General features: G+C 59.0%; 1 protein-coding gene across 1 annotated transcript in view; it reads right to left on the bottom strand.

Annotated features, from left to right (window-relative positions):
- Positions 1-154: 154 nt before the first annotated feature.
- The window catches only part of LARS2 (leucyl-tRNA synthetase 2, mitochondrial), an 88,974-nt gene continuing 70,369 nt past the window's right edge, over positions 155-18,759 (bottom strand). Inside the window, exons 15-21 of the mRNA XM_036432057.2 lie at positions 15,139-15,239; positions 12,745-12,927; positions 11,038-11,207; positions 9,069-9,146; positions 7,785-7,896; positions 4,252-4,379; positions 155-3,736 (exon numbers count right to left, since the gene is read on the bottom strand). Of these exons, the coding sequence (XP_036287950.1) occupies positions 3,557-3,736; positions 4,252-4,379; positions 7,785-7,896; positions 9,069-9,146; positions 11,038-11,207; positions 12,745-12,927; positions 15,139-15,239 (952 nt within the window). The 3' untranslated portion in view covers positions 155-3,556. The remainder of the gene's footprint in view (positions 3,737-4,251; positions 4,380-7,784; positions 7,897-9,068; positions 9,147-11,037; positions 11,208-12,744; positions 12,928-15,138; positions 15,240-18,759) is intronic.

The raw sequence follows: 18,759 nt of genomic DNA, 5'->3' as shown, positions 1-18,759 counted from the left end.
GAGCAACACCAGCCAGCAACTTTCTCTTCTTTTCCACCAAAGATAACAGACATCCTGTTCTTCTTCAGGCAAGATCGACCATTCATGAGCCGCTTCCATTTACCGCGAGTGCGTGCCATTGAGCTTTACACACATCATCGCATTTTATCCCCAAACTCCTACTTATGGTTGTACTTCGAGCAAGGTTCAGAGGTTCCATGGCTTGCCTCGGCTTTGAGGTTCTCAGCGACCTCGCCACTGGGTCACACAGCCCAGGTCTGGCTGAGCGCAGAGCTCGAACCCTGGCCCGCCGCATCGCCTTGCCGCCAAGAACAGGGGAGTCCCGTGAGGGGAATGCGTCTTCGGCTCTGTCCTCAGGCGGCGAGATCCTCGGGCTCAGAGGTGAGAGGGGGCTCCCACACCTGCCCACGCCGAGGCCCTGCAAACAGGAGCTTGACGGGCCGGCGCTGGCTGGCTGCTTTGGCGTCCACTGTCCACAAGAGAAGGCGTATCTTTTCCTGACGGGGGCACATCTCCATGGCAGCCAGATGCCCTGGCTGGGAGGAAAGAGACCTCCCGGGGACAGGTCTTCAGCTCATTAGGAGCTGCACAAAATTGTACATTTTGATGTTTTCCCCCCATGGCTGAACTACTGCACGGCCACAGGAATTTGAAGATGCCAAAAAAGTGAACAGAGGGAAGGTAACGTATAGGACTCTTAACCGGTGATATGTGGGAAAATTCCCTTCTCTCTGTGTAAAGGCCAGAATTGAAAAAGTGATGGTTGGAATTGTATTTATACAGGTACTGCTTTATTCATGAGCAAATGTCCAAATTACATTTTTTTAAAAAAAAAACAACACAAAACCACCCTGCCCAGCTAGAGTGGCTTAGTTGGTTGAACCAGAAGGTTGCCGGGTGACTCCCAGTCAGGGCACACACCGAGGGAGCAGGTTCAATCCCAGGTCAGGCCACATACAGAAGGCAACCGATCGATGTTTCTCTCTCAATCTCCCTTCTTCTCTCTAAGCGTGTCCTTGGGTGAGGAATAACCCACACACACACACACACACACACACACCCTGCCTTTCTTACCCAGTGTCCTCAGGTGTGTATGTAGGCTGGGGTGAAGCGTCTCGGGGATCATTTCATTCTCCCGGGCAGACGGCCGTGGTGCCATTTGCTGTGGGGCTGCCCCGGCACCGCGTTCCCTGTGCACAAACTCGCCTCATTCATTTCTCAGGTAGAATTAATGCCGACATCGACCTTGAGCTTCGGTCTCCCGCTGGGTTGGCAACACCTCCAGCCCTAAGGAACCCACACCGGGCCCTGTACTGAGGGCGCCGCCCTGACTGCCGGCTTCCCGGAACCGAGGACCTCACAGGAGGGGAGCCCCAGCGACTCTGAAATGCCAGCTTTTGGCCAACACCTCCGCTCTCCCAACTGTCGTACTTTGAGCAAGATGAAGGAGGGGACTGGTGGCCCAGAGGGGCAGGGAGGGAATCTGGAGGCCAGAAGACGTGGGCTTGGATCCTGGCTCTTCTACTCATTAGCTGTGGAAACAGATTACCCAAGCTCGGAGCCTGGGTTTCTTCATATCTATGAGAGATACTTCCTTCCCTCCAGGGTGTTTGTGGGAATTAAATGACATAATGCGCAAGGGAACTCGTTGGGTCTAGTTTTGACCCAATGGAGGCAGTTAATAAAGAACTGAGATCACTTCCTCCCTTCCCCACCCCCAGGGAGGAGAGCTCCCGCCTCGGCTCCCACTGAGCTCTCTCTGGCGCCTCTGAGCTGCTTCCAGAGCCTCCCGCTCTCGGAGAAAGTCCAGGTCAAAGCCGTGCGGGTCAATTCAGGAGCCGCGAGGCTCTCCTGGCCCCGGCGCTGGCCAGACTGTGCGCCCCCTGTCCTCGCCTTGCTGACGGCTTACGGCAGGAATAAACAAGACGAGCAAAAACACCCTTCACTCCTCGTACCCAATATCCTCGCCCGTTTGCTTATATTTCCTAAGCCTTTACTGGCACATGGCACAGGCCGTGCGCCCTCAGGCGCTCTGGGAACACCTTACGTGCCTGCCTGGAGGTGTGGCCCGGCCTTCCCTCCTGGTCCCCATCTTCCCAGCTCACTCCATCACGCTGGGTTTCTGGACCAAACACACCCCACTGCAGCTGGGCATGACGGAGAGGGAGGACTAGACATCCTGGTTCAGATGCAGGAAGGCTGAGGAGCCGTCCAGGTTTCGGATGGGCTGGTGGCCCCTCAGAGGGTCAGTTGGATCAGGATTTCTGGGCATGGGGACCAGGCATGGTATTCGCGGTCTGAGCCAAGTTTGAGAGCCGGTGACTCAATCGCTGCACGAAGGGGCTGCCTGTTCCCCATGCGTCTCACTTTATGGCTTCCACGTGGGGCCAGGCTCACAGCCAGCGCTCCGATGGTGACGGAGGGCCTCGGTCTGGGCCTGATTAACTCCAGGATCACACAGCTGTCCCGGAGACATACAAGACAAACCCTTTATTGCATTAAAAAAGGCATCTGTTAACCGCTGGGCCGCGGGGGGGGGGACTGCACCTGAGGCCACTTCAGAAAAAGACACATTTTCAGCATCACAAACTGGCTAGCTCTTCCTCCTCTCCCCATGAACACGCCTCGTGGCTTCGGTCCGTTCTGGTGGGAGTTGCTGAGTTCACGTACAACCAGGATGATCCTAGTTCGCCGCCAACACAGGTGCGTTCCTGGCCGCCTCCCGGCAGCCGGCAGCGGCGGCTCGGACACAGGCGGCCACGCCGGGCGGCGCCGGTCCCATCATGTGGTGAGCCCGCTCTGAGGCTGGCTCCGGGGATGGTCTCAGAGGCAGCGTCGCCCTCTGGGGCCGGTGAGCAGACACCCTGCGGGGCTGCGGCAGCTCCGAGATCGGTTCCATCCGAGGCTGGAGGCGGCCTGTCCCGCCTCGCTGCACAGCACGTGCTCCCCCCGGGGGGCGGGCAGCCCGGCGGCTCCTCGCTCAGGGTGGCGAGTGGGGCTCTGCCCGGCGGGGGGCGGGCGCATCCAGTGGGGCAGAACTGAGGAGCAGTGGGGACGCTGGCACAGGGACTGGCACCGCTACGTCTGAGGGGTCCAGCGTCCACCCGGGTGCTGGCAGTTTGGGCCCACACGGCTCTCCCATCTAGCCCGAGCGAGAAGCCCGCCACCGCGATGCCCAGTTCGGAGGGACTGTCCACGCTGCTCCTGAGCCTCCTGGGGCTGCTCGGTTTACCCGCATGTTCTTGGGTGTCCCTGAGGGCTGCCCCTGCTATGCCCATCGCTTCCCGTGCCCACCCAGCCGTCACCCGGTGGCTTCAATGGGGTCGATGGCTTCCTCCATAGAGTAGTGCGGGGGCAGGCTGCCCTCCCCGCTCACTCATCTTTCTCCTCTCCCACCCTCACCCTGCACCAGGCCACACCACACGGCGCTCTGCCGATGCCCATCTGTTGGAGCGCGAAGGTAAACATTCAGGACTTTGGTCTTTCCCCGCCCTGGCCAGCATTGTCCTCGTCGTCGTCCAGGCCTCGACAGAGGTCCCTCGGGGACCCGGCGGGGTCACTCCTGCACCAGGAAGTTGATGAGGGCCGTCCTGGGTGAGAGGAAGGCCTTCTTGATGCTGCGCCCCTGCAGGAGCCTGGCGCCCAGCTCGCTCTGCAGGACCAGCTCGTGGACTCTGTCCGCGTCCCGGGCCACGTGCTGGGGCACAGGCACCTGGCCGCAGGCTTTGTTGTTGATCTGGGGAGGAAAGCAGGGGACAAGCAGTGCTGAGAGGCAGGCAGGCAAGTGCCCAAACCCACTTCCTGCAAAGGCCCGCGGTCTGTCTGGGGAGGGAGTGCGGGAAGGAAGAAGGCCGAGGCAGCACCAGGCTTCTCGGAGCGCGAGGAATGCGATGTTGCCTTTCTGCAGCGGTGTTCAGGGAGGGCCCTCCATGGCCGACCTCCACACCACCGGCCCTCCCCTCCCCACTGCCCGCACAGGAACAAAAGCCGCTGAATGAGCCGAGAGGTGGAGACAGTGGGAAAGGAAGATGATCATCCTGGAATGCAGGGCAGGTTTATTCTCCCACTTTCCAACCCGCGGGCATGAGGGTTCTGTGGGCAGCACTGGTGCACGGTGACCTCAGACAGAGGTGCGGGGGAGGAGACAGGCGGGCAGGCGGGCGGGCCAGAGGCCGCAGGCTGTCGGACAGGCAGGACGGGACAGGCCCTGCCCGCAGGCCCGCCTGCGCTGGGGCTGCAGGAACCACTCACCAGCACGGCCATCTGCACGACGTCGGGCGGCTGCAGGAACTCCGGGTCCACAGCCGGCCACGGCTGCAGCAGCACGTCGGTGTCCCAGGCGTAGTGGGCGCAGAGCTTCCTGGGCACCAGTGCCAGGCCTGCAGGGTCAAGGCCAGAGGGTCACCGAGCGCACGCCGGCTCCGGAGGCCGCACCGCGGCTTTCCGAGCCTGCCAGGTGCTCCCCGCTGACTCCGGCCTGGCTTACGCCCAGGCTACAGGCAGCTCTTTCTCCCGGTGCCCGGAGCGGTGATGGGTGCACACACGTTCCAGGGAGACCGGGCTGCGGAACCCTGCAGTTCCCTCGGAGACAGAACGCCTCTGGGCTGAGAGCGGATCCCCAAACCCTGAGCCGCTGGCTTCCTCTCTGGGCGGAAACTACCGTGGTCTGAGGGCCCACGGCTTCTCTCCCCCTCCAGGAGGCGTTCCCGCCAATCACAGGCCTGGAGAGGGCTGACTGTGGCTCAGGGTGGGTCAGACACGCAGAGGCAGAGGAACCAACCCCCGAGAGCCTCCTGCTGCCCCCTGAGCTGGGGCGGCCGTGCCCAGGAGCTCCGCACCCGCAGGGCTGCAGTGCCAGCCGCCGGTGCCCGGGCTTCACCTGGGGCGCCCCCGGAGGACAGCTCTGATCTCGAAGCCTCTGCAGATCCCGAGAGCACAGGAGGTGCCCCCGAATGTGCGGGACACACACAGACAGAAAAACAGGGGCCTGGGCATGACTTAAACACATAGTCAATTTTCCTGGTTTTATTCAACCAATCCTCTTCCCTACTGGTCTGTGATGTTTCTTTTACAACATCTTAGAGATGGCTCGGCCCGTCTGCGATGAGGCGGAAACTCGGGCCTCAACGTGATCAACACCCCTGCTGCCTTCCTAGGGAGAGCCTCGCCACCAAAAGCTACGGTCGTCCTGTCTCGCTGTGCGCTGTGACACCCAATGCACCTTCTAAGCACGGGCTCCCTATCTCGTCGAGGGCTGTGTGCGACAGACTGGCAGGGCCAGGGGCCACAGTCCGATTTATCCTGTTGGCCTCGTCTTGATTCTAGCGTTAGTACCACAGGCGTTCCTGCTGCAGCTCCATCTATTTTCCTCTCGGGCCCTCTTGCAGTCCCGTGCTGCCCGTCAATCTCGGGGAAGCGATGGCCCCTTGGGCCCGCGATCGAGTGGTGGACAGGACAGGTTCCTGGCCCCGCTGGCCCCTGGGAGCTGGGGCTCCTGTGCTCGCCATGGAACCTGCTTTGCTTCTGACACACGTGCCTCCGGGCAGAGGCGGGAAGTAGCTGCCTGCCTGTTCCGCGGAACGGAACTTGCTGACACGCACATCTGAGCAGAAGGCGGAGGTCGCCAAGCGAGGCGGCCAAGGCCCAGGACAGCGGGTCCGGTGACCCACCCGCCCCGGGAAGAACTCCAGAACCTCCGCAAGGCACCGCACAGGATGCTGCCAGATGCAAGGACCTCTGAGAGAACGAGGAAGCCGGCCTTCCTGGAGCAATCCGGATGCGTATTTATAGCGCCGGGCCTGCGGGTTTCCATATGGACGGAGGGGCCGCCCTGCCAGGCCCTGGCGGACGCCGCCTCCTGCTCTCAGGGAAGCACGTGGAGAAAGTCCGAGCGCAGCTGGCAGGTGGCAGGCCCGGCACACTGGGCCGCCGTGCAGGGCCAGCCTGGCCCGTGGCCCACCTCCGCCCCTCTGGGAGAGCTGTCCTCACTGACCTTCCCGGGAAATAACGGAACCAAGCCCCTCCCCCTCGGAGAGCTGGCGAGGTAGAGCCACTGGGAGAGAGTGTGGGCGGTCACGCTCCTGTGGATGCCAGGCCTGCCTGGGGCCAACCTCAGGCACACACGGGGGCGCGGGAGAGAGGGAGCGTCTGACCCCCCTGCCTCGTCCAGCCCTCGCGATGCCGAGGAAGTGGACAGGAAGCGAGGCCGCATCGCTTTAGCCTTTGCCCACAGCAGGCCTCGCTGCCCCGGTAACAGGCCCAACTTGTTAATACACGCGTGTGCCTGGGGCCTGTGGCGAGGACACAGCAGAACTGCGGGCTCAGCGAGTGTCTGCTGGGCCCCTCGATGCCTTGGACCGGGACCCTCGGCTCAGAACAAGTGTTTACACCTGGGACCCTGCCTGGCGCCCCCACCTGCCTGAGGGGCGCCCGCCGTGGCTGGCATCAGCGTGCAGGACCGAGCCCCAGGATGTGGCCGAGATGTCCAGGGCCGTGTTCGTGCTGTTTCCTGCGCTCGGACTTTCTCCGGGGCCTCCCCAGGCCCGCTCCCGCCTGACCTGCGTGACGCACAGAAACCGTGGTCTTTGCCGTGCTTCTGCTTCCCTAAAGGAGCGGAGGCAGAGACCTGCACGGAGCCCGGTGGGGGTTTCGGTTCCTCACTGGCAGGACGGCCCATTCCCATCGATATGGAAACGCTGTTGTTATTTTCATTATTATTATTATTATAATTTTTAGAGAGAGTGGACGGGAGGGGGAGAGACAGAGAAATATCGATGTGAGAGACACATCAATTGGTTGCTTCCTACACGTGTCCTGACTGGGGGTCCAGACTGCAAGGAAAGTACACGCCCTTGATCGGAAGGGAACCTGTGACCTTTCAGTCCATGGGCTGATGATCCAACCACTGAGCAACCGGCCAGGGCTGTCTGGGTAGTCTCTCAAATGCCGCGAGTTCTTACCTTTCCTTGCCTTTGTCTTCACTCTCGAACGTGTTCAACCCTCATCAAGTCCCTACCATTACCCGCTCCGCTCCCTTTCCTTCTAAATCACTACCTCATGTCAGTGAAAATCACAACCTCCCATTCCAGGGCTCAGAGAATCCATCACAGGAAGCTCCCCCTTCCGCCCCGAACCATGGCTGTCCCCTCACTGGGAGCCGGTCAGGACAGCACCCAGTCACCACTTCCTCCTTGTGGTTCCCCGTCTCCTCGGCTCCCTTCGGTCTCTGAGAGACTGAGTGACGTTTCTGGCCGCATGTGGCCAACGGCACTTGTTTCAGCAGCCGGTGCTCTCCCCGTGTGACTCCCCGGGGCCTCTTGGCGGAAGGGCCGCGGTGAGGCCTACTTCTCAGAGGCCCCGGATAAAAGCACCGTGTGGACCCAGCATCCTAGGCGGCCGTCTCCTGCGAGCGCCTGTAAAACGTCCCAGTGGTCCCAGGAGACCACTGGACACAAGGTTTGGGGGCCCAGGGCCTGGGGCCCGCACAGCCACCTCACAGCACTTGTCACTTCACTCCCATTTCCGCGGGGGCCGCTGCGGGGCTCAGCGAGCGCCAGGAGGCTGGGTGCCGGGAGGAACGTTCTGTGGTGACAGCGGCGTTCACAGTCCCAAAGGGGGAGGTGTCTTCCCCTCAGGGCGGGGCGACCACAAAGCACCACTATTCTGAGCACAGATGTCAAACCCGGGCCCCTGGCGGAGGACATCTGAGCCCCGAATCAGGTTCTGCAAGAGGCTCGAGCACGCTCCGGGGACTGGTGACCGGTCAGGCGAGGACGCCCACCTACCTGCCCAGAGCTCGGAGGTTATGTGAGGGGCCATCGGAGCGGCCATCACCAGCAGGGCACACAGAGCGTCCTCGAACTCGGGGCTGTGGAGGACGACCCTCGGAGAGGCTTGCTGCGGGAGAGAAGAGGACACGGATGGGAGACTGAAGAGGCATGTGGGATACGCACGGCCAGCACGCCAGGATGCAGCTGACGTCCAGACACTCCGCGGGCTGGAAGCAGCCGTCCGGACCAGGCGGGCTGGCCTGGACCGAGCACTTTCGCCACTGGATGACAGTGTCCAAAAGAGCTTCGGCTGACCAACGTCAAGTCCATTACGCTTACCGGAGCACTTCCTGTGCCCTCCGCCTGACGCCCACTCTTGCGGCTCTCGCTGCCCTCTGAGGGTGGCGTTCTTACCCAAGGGGCAGCGGGAGCAGCTGAGGGTTAGAGGGAGCCATCTCCCCGGGCATGTGTCTAATAACTACCCCAGTTTTCATCTATCTTCTAATGTGGCATGCTTAACTATACCAATTTATAAATCTCTTCCCCTGTGTTTTTTTTTTTTTTTTTTTTTTAAATATATTTTATTGATTTTTTACAGAGAGGAAGGGAGAGGGATAGAGAGCTAGAAACATCGATGAGAGAGAAACATCGACCGGCTGCCTCCTGCACAACCCCCACTGGGGATGTGCCCGCAACCAAGGTACGTGCCCCTGAATGGAATCGAACCAGGGACCTTTCAGTCCGCAAACTGACGCTCTATCCACTGAGCCAAACCGGTTTCGGCTCTTCCCTCGTTCTTAAAAGCTTGGAGAGGGCTTTGTTATAAAAAGCATGTGTTCATAATTTTAATAGTTAATAGTTTAAATGTGTTAATACTTTTTTTCCTTTCCTTGTGCAAACAACTAACCCCTGGCCCAAGCTCCATCTGTTGGCAAGTGCTTCACCCGGCAAGAGCAAGGAGGGTCGCCTGCCCCAAGACGATGAGCCGTCCTGCAAAGGCTGACTTCTGTTCTTAGACTGGTCTAAGCCAGTGGTCGGCAAACTCATTAGTCAACAGAGCCAAACATCAACAGCACAACTACTGAAATTGCTTTGGAGAGCCACATTTTTTAAACTTCTTCTAACGCCACTTCTTCAAAATAGACTCACCCAGGCTGTGGTATTTTATGAAAGAGCCACACTCAAGGGGCCAAAGAGCCGCGGTTTGCCGACCGCTGGTCTAAGTGAATTAAAATGTTAATGATGCCCGGGGCGGGGGAGGGGGGCGGGGGGGTGGGGAGAGACAGACAGGCTGCTTACCCAGAGGGCCCCGCTCAGGCCCATCAGGTGAGAAATGGCCGAGTTCAGGGAGAAGTCCTCCGTGAAGTTGGCAGTCACCTAGGGGTGAAAACTGAATTATTCCCTTTCTTCAGAACTCCTCCAAGCTTCCCACAAAGAAACAGTGAAGCATCCGAAAGTGTGAGTTAAATGAGTGCAGTCGGAGCTATTTACTACACGTACGTGTTCACGGGCTCGACTCTTCACGCCAATGTCTCACCAGCACAGAGAGTGTTAAAACCACAGGGGGAGGTGCTGGTGCTCACGGCGGGTCCTGAGAAAACACCGGGAGGAGGAAGGACCCCTGGTGAGCAGACACAGGAACCAGAGCGGGCAGGAGGCGGGGAAAGGACACATTTCCCCTCGGCCGCTCGGCTTTGATGCCCAAGGAGGAGGATCAGCGCACGGGACAAGGTTAGTTTCTGTTTTCAAATGTGCAGTCCACATGGGGCCACGAATTCAACCTGTCAGCTTTGTCGTGTGTGTGTGTGTGTGTGTGTGTGTGTGTGTTTTCCGGTTTTGGCCACGGGCAAGGGGATAGAGAAGGAACACATCTTTAAGATGTCCAGAGTTCCTGCTGTGTTGAAATAACCCACTTCTATTATCTGACAGGACAGGAGGACTTGCCAGGCCCCGAGAGAAAGTATGTGGAATGAAAACAATCCCTCAGGCGCCACTCAGAGCACCAGCGCGCGCCCTGCCTCCGGCCTCCACGCCAGGGGACGGGCGGAAAGGAAGCTGAGGTGTCCCCAAACGAGACCAGGCTGGACCCGGGGCCACGCCAGGTCACACAGCCAGAGGGGAACAGCGCTCTCCTTCGCTCTCCTTCAGTGTCATCGGCTACCAATGTCCGGAAGTGACCGTGGCTGACTTTATACATTAAAACAAAACAAAAACCCCCACAGCCCGAGGAGCATTTGGGGTCCCTGGCACCCACTAAAAATGGTTTCAGGGTTCCTCAATGCCTCCTTTAGAGACTGTGACATTTCTACCAACTTCCTAAAAGGCGACTGTCGCCCTGGTGGCTCAGTGGCCTGGAGCGTCGTCTCATTCACCAGCAGGTGGCAGGCTCCACTCCCAGTCAGGGCACATACCCAAGTTGTGGGTTAGACACCCCCCTCGCCCCCCCCCCCCCCCCCCCCCGTCGGTACAGGTGACATCACTATTTCTCTCCCTCTCTCTTTCTCGCTCTCTAAAAACCAATTAAAAATGTATTCTCAGGTGGGGATAAAAAAAAGTTCCAACTAAAAAAAAAAAGGCAAATATCATTGTATTAGAGCAGATTCCTAGATTAAAAAAATTAAAGGTTTTTTTTTTTAATCAATGAAGAATATTTTTAAATGTTTAGATAATAATACACTATTCTCTAAGAATGTAATACGAATAAATCACTTATTTGCAAACATTAACCCACAATAACTCGCACAGATACCGTGTGACTAAGTCACTGGCTGGGCACGTCCTGCACCAGGGAACGTGGATCCTAGCCTCTCGGTTCCTCACTAGCTGTGTGACTTTCCACAAGACACTTACCCTCTCTGTGCCTCATCTCTGCCCCCATCTGTAGAATGTGGATGCAAAAGCAGAGAGTCCTTCATGCCCTATCACCTCTCCAATTCTGCTTCTGTCGCTCTACTCTAAGGTGTTAGTGTGGTCAGCGTGATCCTGAGCATCTTAGGTGTGGACACATGGAGAGCGGGCAGCTCCCTGAGGCCCGAGGGACAAATGGCGGGCCATCCTCAGAGGGGCCCCTCCGGAGAGCAAGTCTCCCCACGAGAGTGGCTGCACTTGCGCTCCGCCTCGGCGAAATGTCAAAGCAGCGGACGATCACCCAGGCCAGTGGGGCCACCCCGATGAGGAGGAGGACCCACGCGGGCCCACCGAGAGAAGGCGGCCACACAAACCTCGGGTGCCCGCCGGAGCCGCCCAGAGTCCCCGGGAAGCCGCTGACCTGGGAGATGATGGTGTTCTTGTACGCCCAGAGCTTGCGGGCCTCGGCTCTCTCCTCGCTGCTCAGCCGCTGGGGCCTGGGACCCTCCCCGGAAGCCCTGGCCTCGATGAAGCGGGTCGCCAAGGACCACAGCCGCTGCTGCCATCGCAGCACGCCCGGCAGCGCGTCGGCTGCGGAGGTGTCGGCAAACGAGAGGGAGAGAGAGACGTGTGGGAACGACTGGGTTACTAGAGCCTCGAAAAGCGCCCGGGAACTGCGGACACACTGGGCTGCGCCCCGGGGATGGATCCACGGGCAGGTGGGTGGTCCTCTCTGGCCGCCAGTGTCTGGGAACTCAGACCAGGGCGATTCCATCAGATCTCAGCGACCCAGACGCTCTGAGCGCCAGGCGGCGGGGCTGCTGAACGCGACGGCCACGCCTGTCCCTGCCCGCCCCGGGGAGCTCAGCTCGGCCAGGAAGTGCGTGCTGTGCGCCGCCTGATGAAGTGCCTGTGGCACCGGCAGGGAGCCTGGGACACAGTCCCATCTCACCGGGGCAGGTAACACCAGGGCGGCGGTCTGCAGACCGCTGGGAGCCAATCACGTACAGCACGAGCTGTTTGCACACGACGTGTCCTCGCCAGACGTGTGGCCTGCCTATGGCAACCCTGCTCGCCCAATCTGGGTGCTGGTCTGACTGCCAGGAGAAGCTGAGGGCCTTATCCTGTCGCCCTGGAACCAGGGTCAGCCAGCTGAAGGCCAGGCCAGCCTTTCCTCTTGGGCCACTGGACGAGGCGTTCCTAAGCCCCATGCACAGGGACCTTAGGGAAGGCTCGCTGGGAGCAGCTGCCTGGGGGCCGCCTGCAGGGGGCAGCACTGTGCCCCCAGGTCTGCACTTCCTCATCCTGGGCTCTGAGGCTGCAGGGCCAGCACTGGCGCCTGTGACGGCCGCCCCCCTACCAGTGAGGGGGCAAACTGGGGGGTGACCCAGGCATCCGCACGCATCTTTCCATCACACGTGTGAGGCAGGCCACCGAGGAAGCGTGAATGGCCGCTGGACAGGTACCCAGGACACCCACATGATCTTACATATTTATTACACATATTACTTGTAAGCATGTAATATGCATGCCACATAATACCCATGCTAAATATGTAATGTGTGTATGAAAGATACGTATGCTATTGATAAGAACATGATGTGTATGTATGGTAATATAATAAATCCAAGGTCAGTTTCCTGCGTGCCGTTGTAGATCTAAATGGCTTCCAGAGAGACTTCCCCGAGCGGGCTCTGGAGGCTGTGGCGACCGGAGAGGCCACGTATCAGCAGGCCCAGGCCCGGGCCCAGGCCCAGGCGGGGTTCCTGCACTGGTGAGGGTGGTGACACTTCTAGAAAGACCCTGTCAGGGCAGATCAGGGGCCCAGGGGCAGCATGGAGGCCAGTCTGGCTCCAAGGACACGCTCTCAAGGTGGGGCCTTGTGGAACCCGGGTCCAGGCTCCTGGGCCCGCCCGGGGCCGTGGTGGCGGGAGTGAGGACGGGGAGCTCATGATGCCAATGAGCTCCCGGGGGCACCGCCCTGGCCTATGTGGACAGACGGCCACTCGCCTCACGGGCCCACAGACCCCTCTCCCACGGCCGTCGGCCAGGACAGCGGCGTCCCCGGTGCCCTCGGCGTACAGGCTGATGGCAAAGGGGGCCGGGCAGGAAGAGGCGGGCGACTTACTCTTGACGTCCCACAGGATGTCCTTCTCCGGGGGCGCGGCGAAGAGCAGGTAGAGGCGCACCGTGTCGATGCCGTACTGCCGCACCACCTCCTCGGGGTCCACGCCGTTGTGCTTGGACTTGCTCATCTTCTCCCACGTCACCTCCAGCCGCTCCTTGGTTTCGGCGTGAACAGGGACAGGACCTGGATCCAACAGAACACGTAGGTCCGGCGTGTGCAACCCTGACCTGGTTCTATGAACGGAACTGGTTCTATGAAAACGCATTCAATAAGAGAATGGTGGGTGAGCAGTTACAAGTGCCCATGGGAACCCCAATAATTCACTGAACAAGCCCCTCTCGCTCCATCCGCATTATATTACGAAAAATAAAAAAAAAATGTTTTTACGTGAATAAGGCTCACGTCCTGCCACAAATCTTCCTTCACGAATGTACAATTTTTCCTCAGCCACAAAATAAGACAAGACAATCTCTCCTTTTGTAAGAGTATGCACCGCAAGAGGAACTGAGAAAGGATAAGGAGGACTCCTACGCATTGCCCTCTTCCCTGTGGATTCGGGGTTTCCTATGGGAGCTGGCGCTGACCAAAGGCCTCGGAGCAGCACAGCGTCCTGCCTCTCGGCCACTGGCCGCCAGGCCTGGTCTTGGTGTCCACGTCTTAGTCACCAGTGATCGCGCACTGTCAGGGCCACGGAGCTAACGCACTGGGCTCACAGGAACGTGGTCCCTCGGTGCCCTCAGCGCCACGGCCCGTTCTTGGAAGTGTCTCCTTCCCCCCCCCACACGCAGTGGCCCAGAGGGCGGAGGCGGAGGAGGCCTGACATGGCCATGTTTGGAGGAGGTGACCTTGCTCCCAAGCCAAGCCTAGCGGCCGGGACCAGGAAGGACATCTGGCCGGGCTAAGCCTCTTTCTCAGGGCCTGGAACTAGGGGACAGAAGCTGTTGGGATGGCGCCGGGCACTGCAGCCATAAAACCTGGAGGGATGGGGCGAGACCTGGCACAGTGGCTCCCTAAGGCCGCTCTGCAAACGGAAATCAGGGACGAGCAGAACCCAAGCCTGGGAAACAGGACAGAGGGAAGCAGGAAGAGGAACCCGGGGCGGAGGAGAGGGGGGAGAGAGGAGGGGCCTGGGGACGTCCCCCACGGGGTGGGGCTGCTGGTATTTCCTGCAGCTGCGACGGGGTGATGCCCCCACATCCTTGTGCTAAACCCGTCCAACGCCCACGGGACCGAAACATGTGCCTAAAAGCCAAGTCCACACTTCAGGAGAGGAACACACACTAAGTGGACCGAGGCCTACCCCGCTGACCAGATCCTCCCCCGGGGACACATCTCCGTGCCGGGGCAGAGGGAGGGCTTGGGTGCAGGCTGTGCTGAGGCTCAGGGAACCTGCTGCGCGAACCGGGAGATTCAGGAAAAAGGCATCTTCCCGGGTAGGGGAAGCCGAGGACTTAAAATGCCCCCTCTTGGCAGAGGTGGCTCTGAGTGTCTAGCCTGGTGCGTGGCTGGCTGGCAGGCCCCGCTCACGCCCTCGGCTGCCGCCCGTGTGCCGGGACCACGTCCCTCACAGCTGGATTCTGTGCCCTGGTCTGCGCCGGAGAAACACGGCCGGTTTCTGCTTCTCCAGCTCCGTTTTCTCCCACGGCGACCACTGTTATCCGGACACGTGACTGCTCCGATGGCTTGGCGTGGGAGGCTGCGGAGCTGAAGGGGTGCAGGCTTCACCTCATCTCACCCACTGGGCGCTGGCTTTGCAAAGAAGCTCAGGGCCAGAGTGCTGGGGGTCCTCCCAGCTGCCTCTGTGCCACCCCCTCCCGCTCCTTTGGACGCGTGTGGGGTGCACAGTGCATGTGCTCACCAGGCCACCTACGGAGCCGGGGGAGGCGCTCTGGGTGAGGAGGAGCGAAGCACAGGGTGGAGGGAGAGGCTCGGAAGAGCGGGGAGGGGAGGCCGTGCAGGGAATGAGGGAGGGTGCCCACCAGGTAGCGCTGGACCTGAATGGGGGGGTGGGGGCCCTCTGGGGGCCGCGGGAGCAAGTAGAGAGGTGGCTCCCAGCTCCTCCAATGCGCCTCCAGACACGTGGCAGGCACGGTGGGGGGACCCCAGTTTCCTGGCCGGGAGCTGCCCCAGAAAGGGGCTGTCAGACACAAACTGGCTCCATGTTACACATGGATGAACACCCGCCGTAGCTAACGGGCCGGATTGGCTGGGGCTGAGCGGCCAGCAGCCAGGCCCTGCCGCCGGCAGAGGGCGGCCCAGAGCCGGCTGAGGCTGAGACCGGGAGGCCCTGGCCCCGCTCTGGCTTCGCGCCCAGCCAAGGCCTTTGCCAGGGGCCCTCAGGCCCGGCCTCGGTCCTCTGCACCCGCCTGGATGGGACCGGGTGGCCACTCTTACCTGTGAGATCGACCTCCTCTCGCTGCAGATACTGCCCCGAAGGAAGGCGGAACGTCTGCCCCTTGATAAGGCCCTGGGCCAGCAGCTTATGGAAAGGCTCTCTGAGGAGAGAGAGCAGGAAAAGGGAACTGGTGGGACAGGTATTCACAGCAGCCGGAAAGCAGCAACTGGAGAGAGAGAGGACCACCCTCTGAAAACCGCCACATGCAAACCCACTTGAGCAAGTGGCTCCTTCTAAGTAAGTGTAAGAGGCCTGGCCGGCCGCTCAGTGGGTCTGAGGGTCGGCCCATACGCCAAGGCTGCGGGTGCGACCTCCGGGCAGGGCACACACGAGCAGCAACCCGTGAGTGTGCTCACAAGTCGATGTTCATTCTCTTTTCTCTCTCTCTCTTTTTTTTTTTTTACTTTCTCTCTCTCAAAATTTGTCAATAAATACATAAATAACCAATACATACAAGTGGTAAAAAACAGTGAAATCAAACCAGCAGGCACTAACTCCTTTCGGAAGGCCTGGCCTTGAGTCTCCATTCTGCCTCTAAGGAATCCTCTGAGCCAGGCGATTCCCTCGTTCCCAGCATCAGTGTTTATCGTAGGGGGCCGCAGTAGGAATCTGCCTCCAAGGGCCGTTGGGGAGATGGAACGGAGTGACCGCGAGAAAACACTCGAAAGGTGTAAAGAGCCGCACGGATGCCGCTGCGCGCCGAGCGCAACGGGGAAGGGCCGGGAACACGGACGTTCACGCTGGGGCTGTCTGCAGGCACCTTCCCCTTAGCCTTACGTTCAGGGCCTGCTTTAGACATCTGTAACTCAGACAGATCACACAGGAACACACGCTTTCTGTTCATCAAACACCACCCCCCCCCCAGGCCTACTCCCCTCTGAGGAGGCAGTGATTCTCAGTAGTCTGGTGAATATTCTGGAAAAGTCTGCAGACTTTTTCCAAAACCTTTCCCATACAAACCTGTATATGCACATATATGGCTGTAGAGACTCCTGGGTGGATTTAAATCGTTGCGATCATAGTGTACATTACTTCGTGGCATTTCATTTAACATGAATGTTCTTATCCCCACAGCAGTCCGTACAGATCTGTACCATTTTTTATGTTATTTATTTTTGTTAATCCTCACCAGAGCATTTTTTTCCATTGATTTTTTTTTTAGTGGGAGTGGTAGGGAAGGGGAGAGAGAGAGAGAGAGGGAGACATATCGCCTCCCGCATGGGCCCTGACCTGGGCAGGGCATCAAGCCTGCAACCAACGCATGTGCCCTGAACCAGGAATCGAACCCGGGACGCTGTGGTCCACTGGCTGATGGTCTAACCGGGGAGGGCATGTAGCTCATACTGAAACACCCATCTCGTGTTCTACAATATACATGGATTGTCATTTATTTACATTGCCTGTGTTTTGGTGTTTTTTTTTCCTTAAAAAAAAAGTAGCCTTTAGTCACACCCTTACTGGATGAATAGTAAAATACAAACTTTTTCTCTAAAGAGGACAAGTTGAGGTGGACCCTCACACTGAATCACTTCCTTTCAGATTTAAAACGTTTACTCTGAAGAGTCCACCTGATTCAGCTTAGCGGCCCGCGGGCAAGAGCTGGTCTCACTCCAGGAGTGACCCGCGGAGACGCGGCTGCTCCCCGGTCCGGCCCGGCTGCACATCCACGGAGACGCGGGAGGCTCGGTGGTGTTCCCACGCACGTCGCCGGCAGCCCCCCTCCCTCTCCACATGCAAACCTTGGGCTCCGGGTTCACGTACACAGAGTGGCTTTTAGGTCGAGGTTCAAAAGACCCGGTACCTTCAGAGGCGGCACCGACCACAATCTTCACTCTAGTGAGGTAGGCGAGAAGGCTGGCTTTGCTGATCTCGTAGACAGAGGCGAGGCGGTTCAAAGGGAACTTTCCAGGGGGTTGAGAGAGGGGGCGGGAGGGGTAAGAGTGGAACAAAGAGACTGAGCAGGAATGAGATGAGGGTCGGCTAGAAAAAAAGGAATCCTGGCCTGCGTATTTTATAACCTTGTTATGAGCAGTGTACGTGTGCACAGGCTGCTGCCCGAGCGTAGAAACGGGGTGAAACTTCCCCGCAGCAGCGCTGGGCGCGGGAGGACGCGGGTAACTTCCCCGCCTGCCAGGCGCGGAGGATGCTCCTGCGCTAATGTTCACCGTCTTGCCTCTCGGCTCTCACTGCGAGTCCCTGGCTTTGGTCACTCTTAAGAGAGATTTTAAAAAGATGTCTTAGGGGCGGAAGGAGGGAGGGAACAATCCAGATTCCCAAAGATAAGATCAGCAGTAGCATTTAATCCTCAAGAGAGGTAGGCGAAGAACGGAACCCCTTCTCGGTTCTTGCAGCTTATCGAGTGGCGCAACGCCGCCACCTTCTGGGACCGAGCGGAATTGCAACCTGCCTGCATGCGAGCCTACCTCTAGCGGGCGGCCAATGCTGCACTCTTCAGGCCTCAGAAACGTAAACCTCTGGGAGTTTTTGAGAGAGAAACATCAATGTGAGAGAGACACAACAATTGGTTGCCTCCAGCTAGTCTCCTGACTGGGGCCAGGGACTGAGCCTGCAACTATGTGCCCTTGACCAGAATTGAACCCGAGACCCTTCAGTCCACAGGCCAACGCTCTGTCCACTGAGCCAAACTGGTTAGGGCAAAAACAACTACCTTTTACTTGCAGTTCAGCACACATCCTGAAAAGCATATAAATCCCAAGGGTCAAACTTGATGAATTTTCACAACATAAACACACACACTGGTGTAACCAGCGTCCAGGTCAATGACCAGAATGTTCCAGGGACACCACCGTGGGCACCGCCAGCCTGGCTGCTGACACCATGGCTTAGTTCTGCCCGTTTCAGAACCACTTCTGGCTCTTTTGGAGTGCGGCATCTTGGGCGTGTCCACCCTGGATGGAGGCTGTCCCCAGACCTGGCAGGTGGGACTCAGCGGGCAGGGCAGAATCAAGGCCTGCTCCTTGCAGGAGTCGGTCTTAATTTCTGAAATACGGGGACACAGCTGGTAGCTTAGGCTCACTGGGCCCTCCTCCCCCAGCCGTCCTGGCAGCATCGCCGGGAGCAGGGATGGCGGGACTGCCCAGATGCCCTGACCCCTCTCTTCCAAACATCCCAGACCCTGGCAGCTGTCCCCAGCTGCCTCAGACTGAGTGTCAAATTCTTCTTAGTACCACATTCTCAGAAAGCAGAGTCACCATGTGAATTCTTGATTTTTATCCAACAGGGGTCTACTGAGTGCCTCCTATGTGTCTGGTGCTGAGCCAGGCCCTGGGGATGTCCTGGTGGGCAAAGCATGCCCACCCTCAGGGAGCCAGCCCTGGGCTCTCCCTGCACCAAACCACTGCCCAAGCACCCTGAGAGCTGGGTGGATGTGTGTGGGGGGAGGGAGCTTTTGCAGGGAGAGGTACACTGATAGATTTCAAACTGTCAACTTCAAGCTCGAAGGAGGAGCAGCAGGAACAAGGGAACGAGTAGGAGAGAACCCCGAGCGTTTGCAAGGAATTTCATAGTGGGGGAGGGTGCTCCCCAGCTCCTGAGACTGCTCATTCCCTCATTCCCGTGATCCCCGCCTGCCTCTTCCAGGGCCCCAGCGGGGCTCCTCA

This window comes from Pipistrellus kuhlii, unplaced genomic scaffold (assembly GCF_014108245.1).
Source record: "Pipistrellus kuhlii isolate mPipKuh1 unplaced genomic scaffold, mPipKuh1.p scaffold_m20_p_11, whole genome shotgun sequence".
Classification (NCBI taxonomy): Eukaryota; Metazoa; Chordata; class Mammalia; order Chiroptera; family Vespertilionidae; genus Pipistrellus; species Pipistrellus kuhlii.
This window is presented reverse-complemented; position numbering and strand designations above follow the sequence as displayed.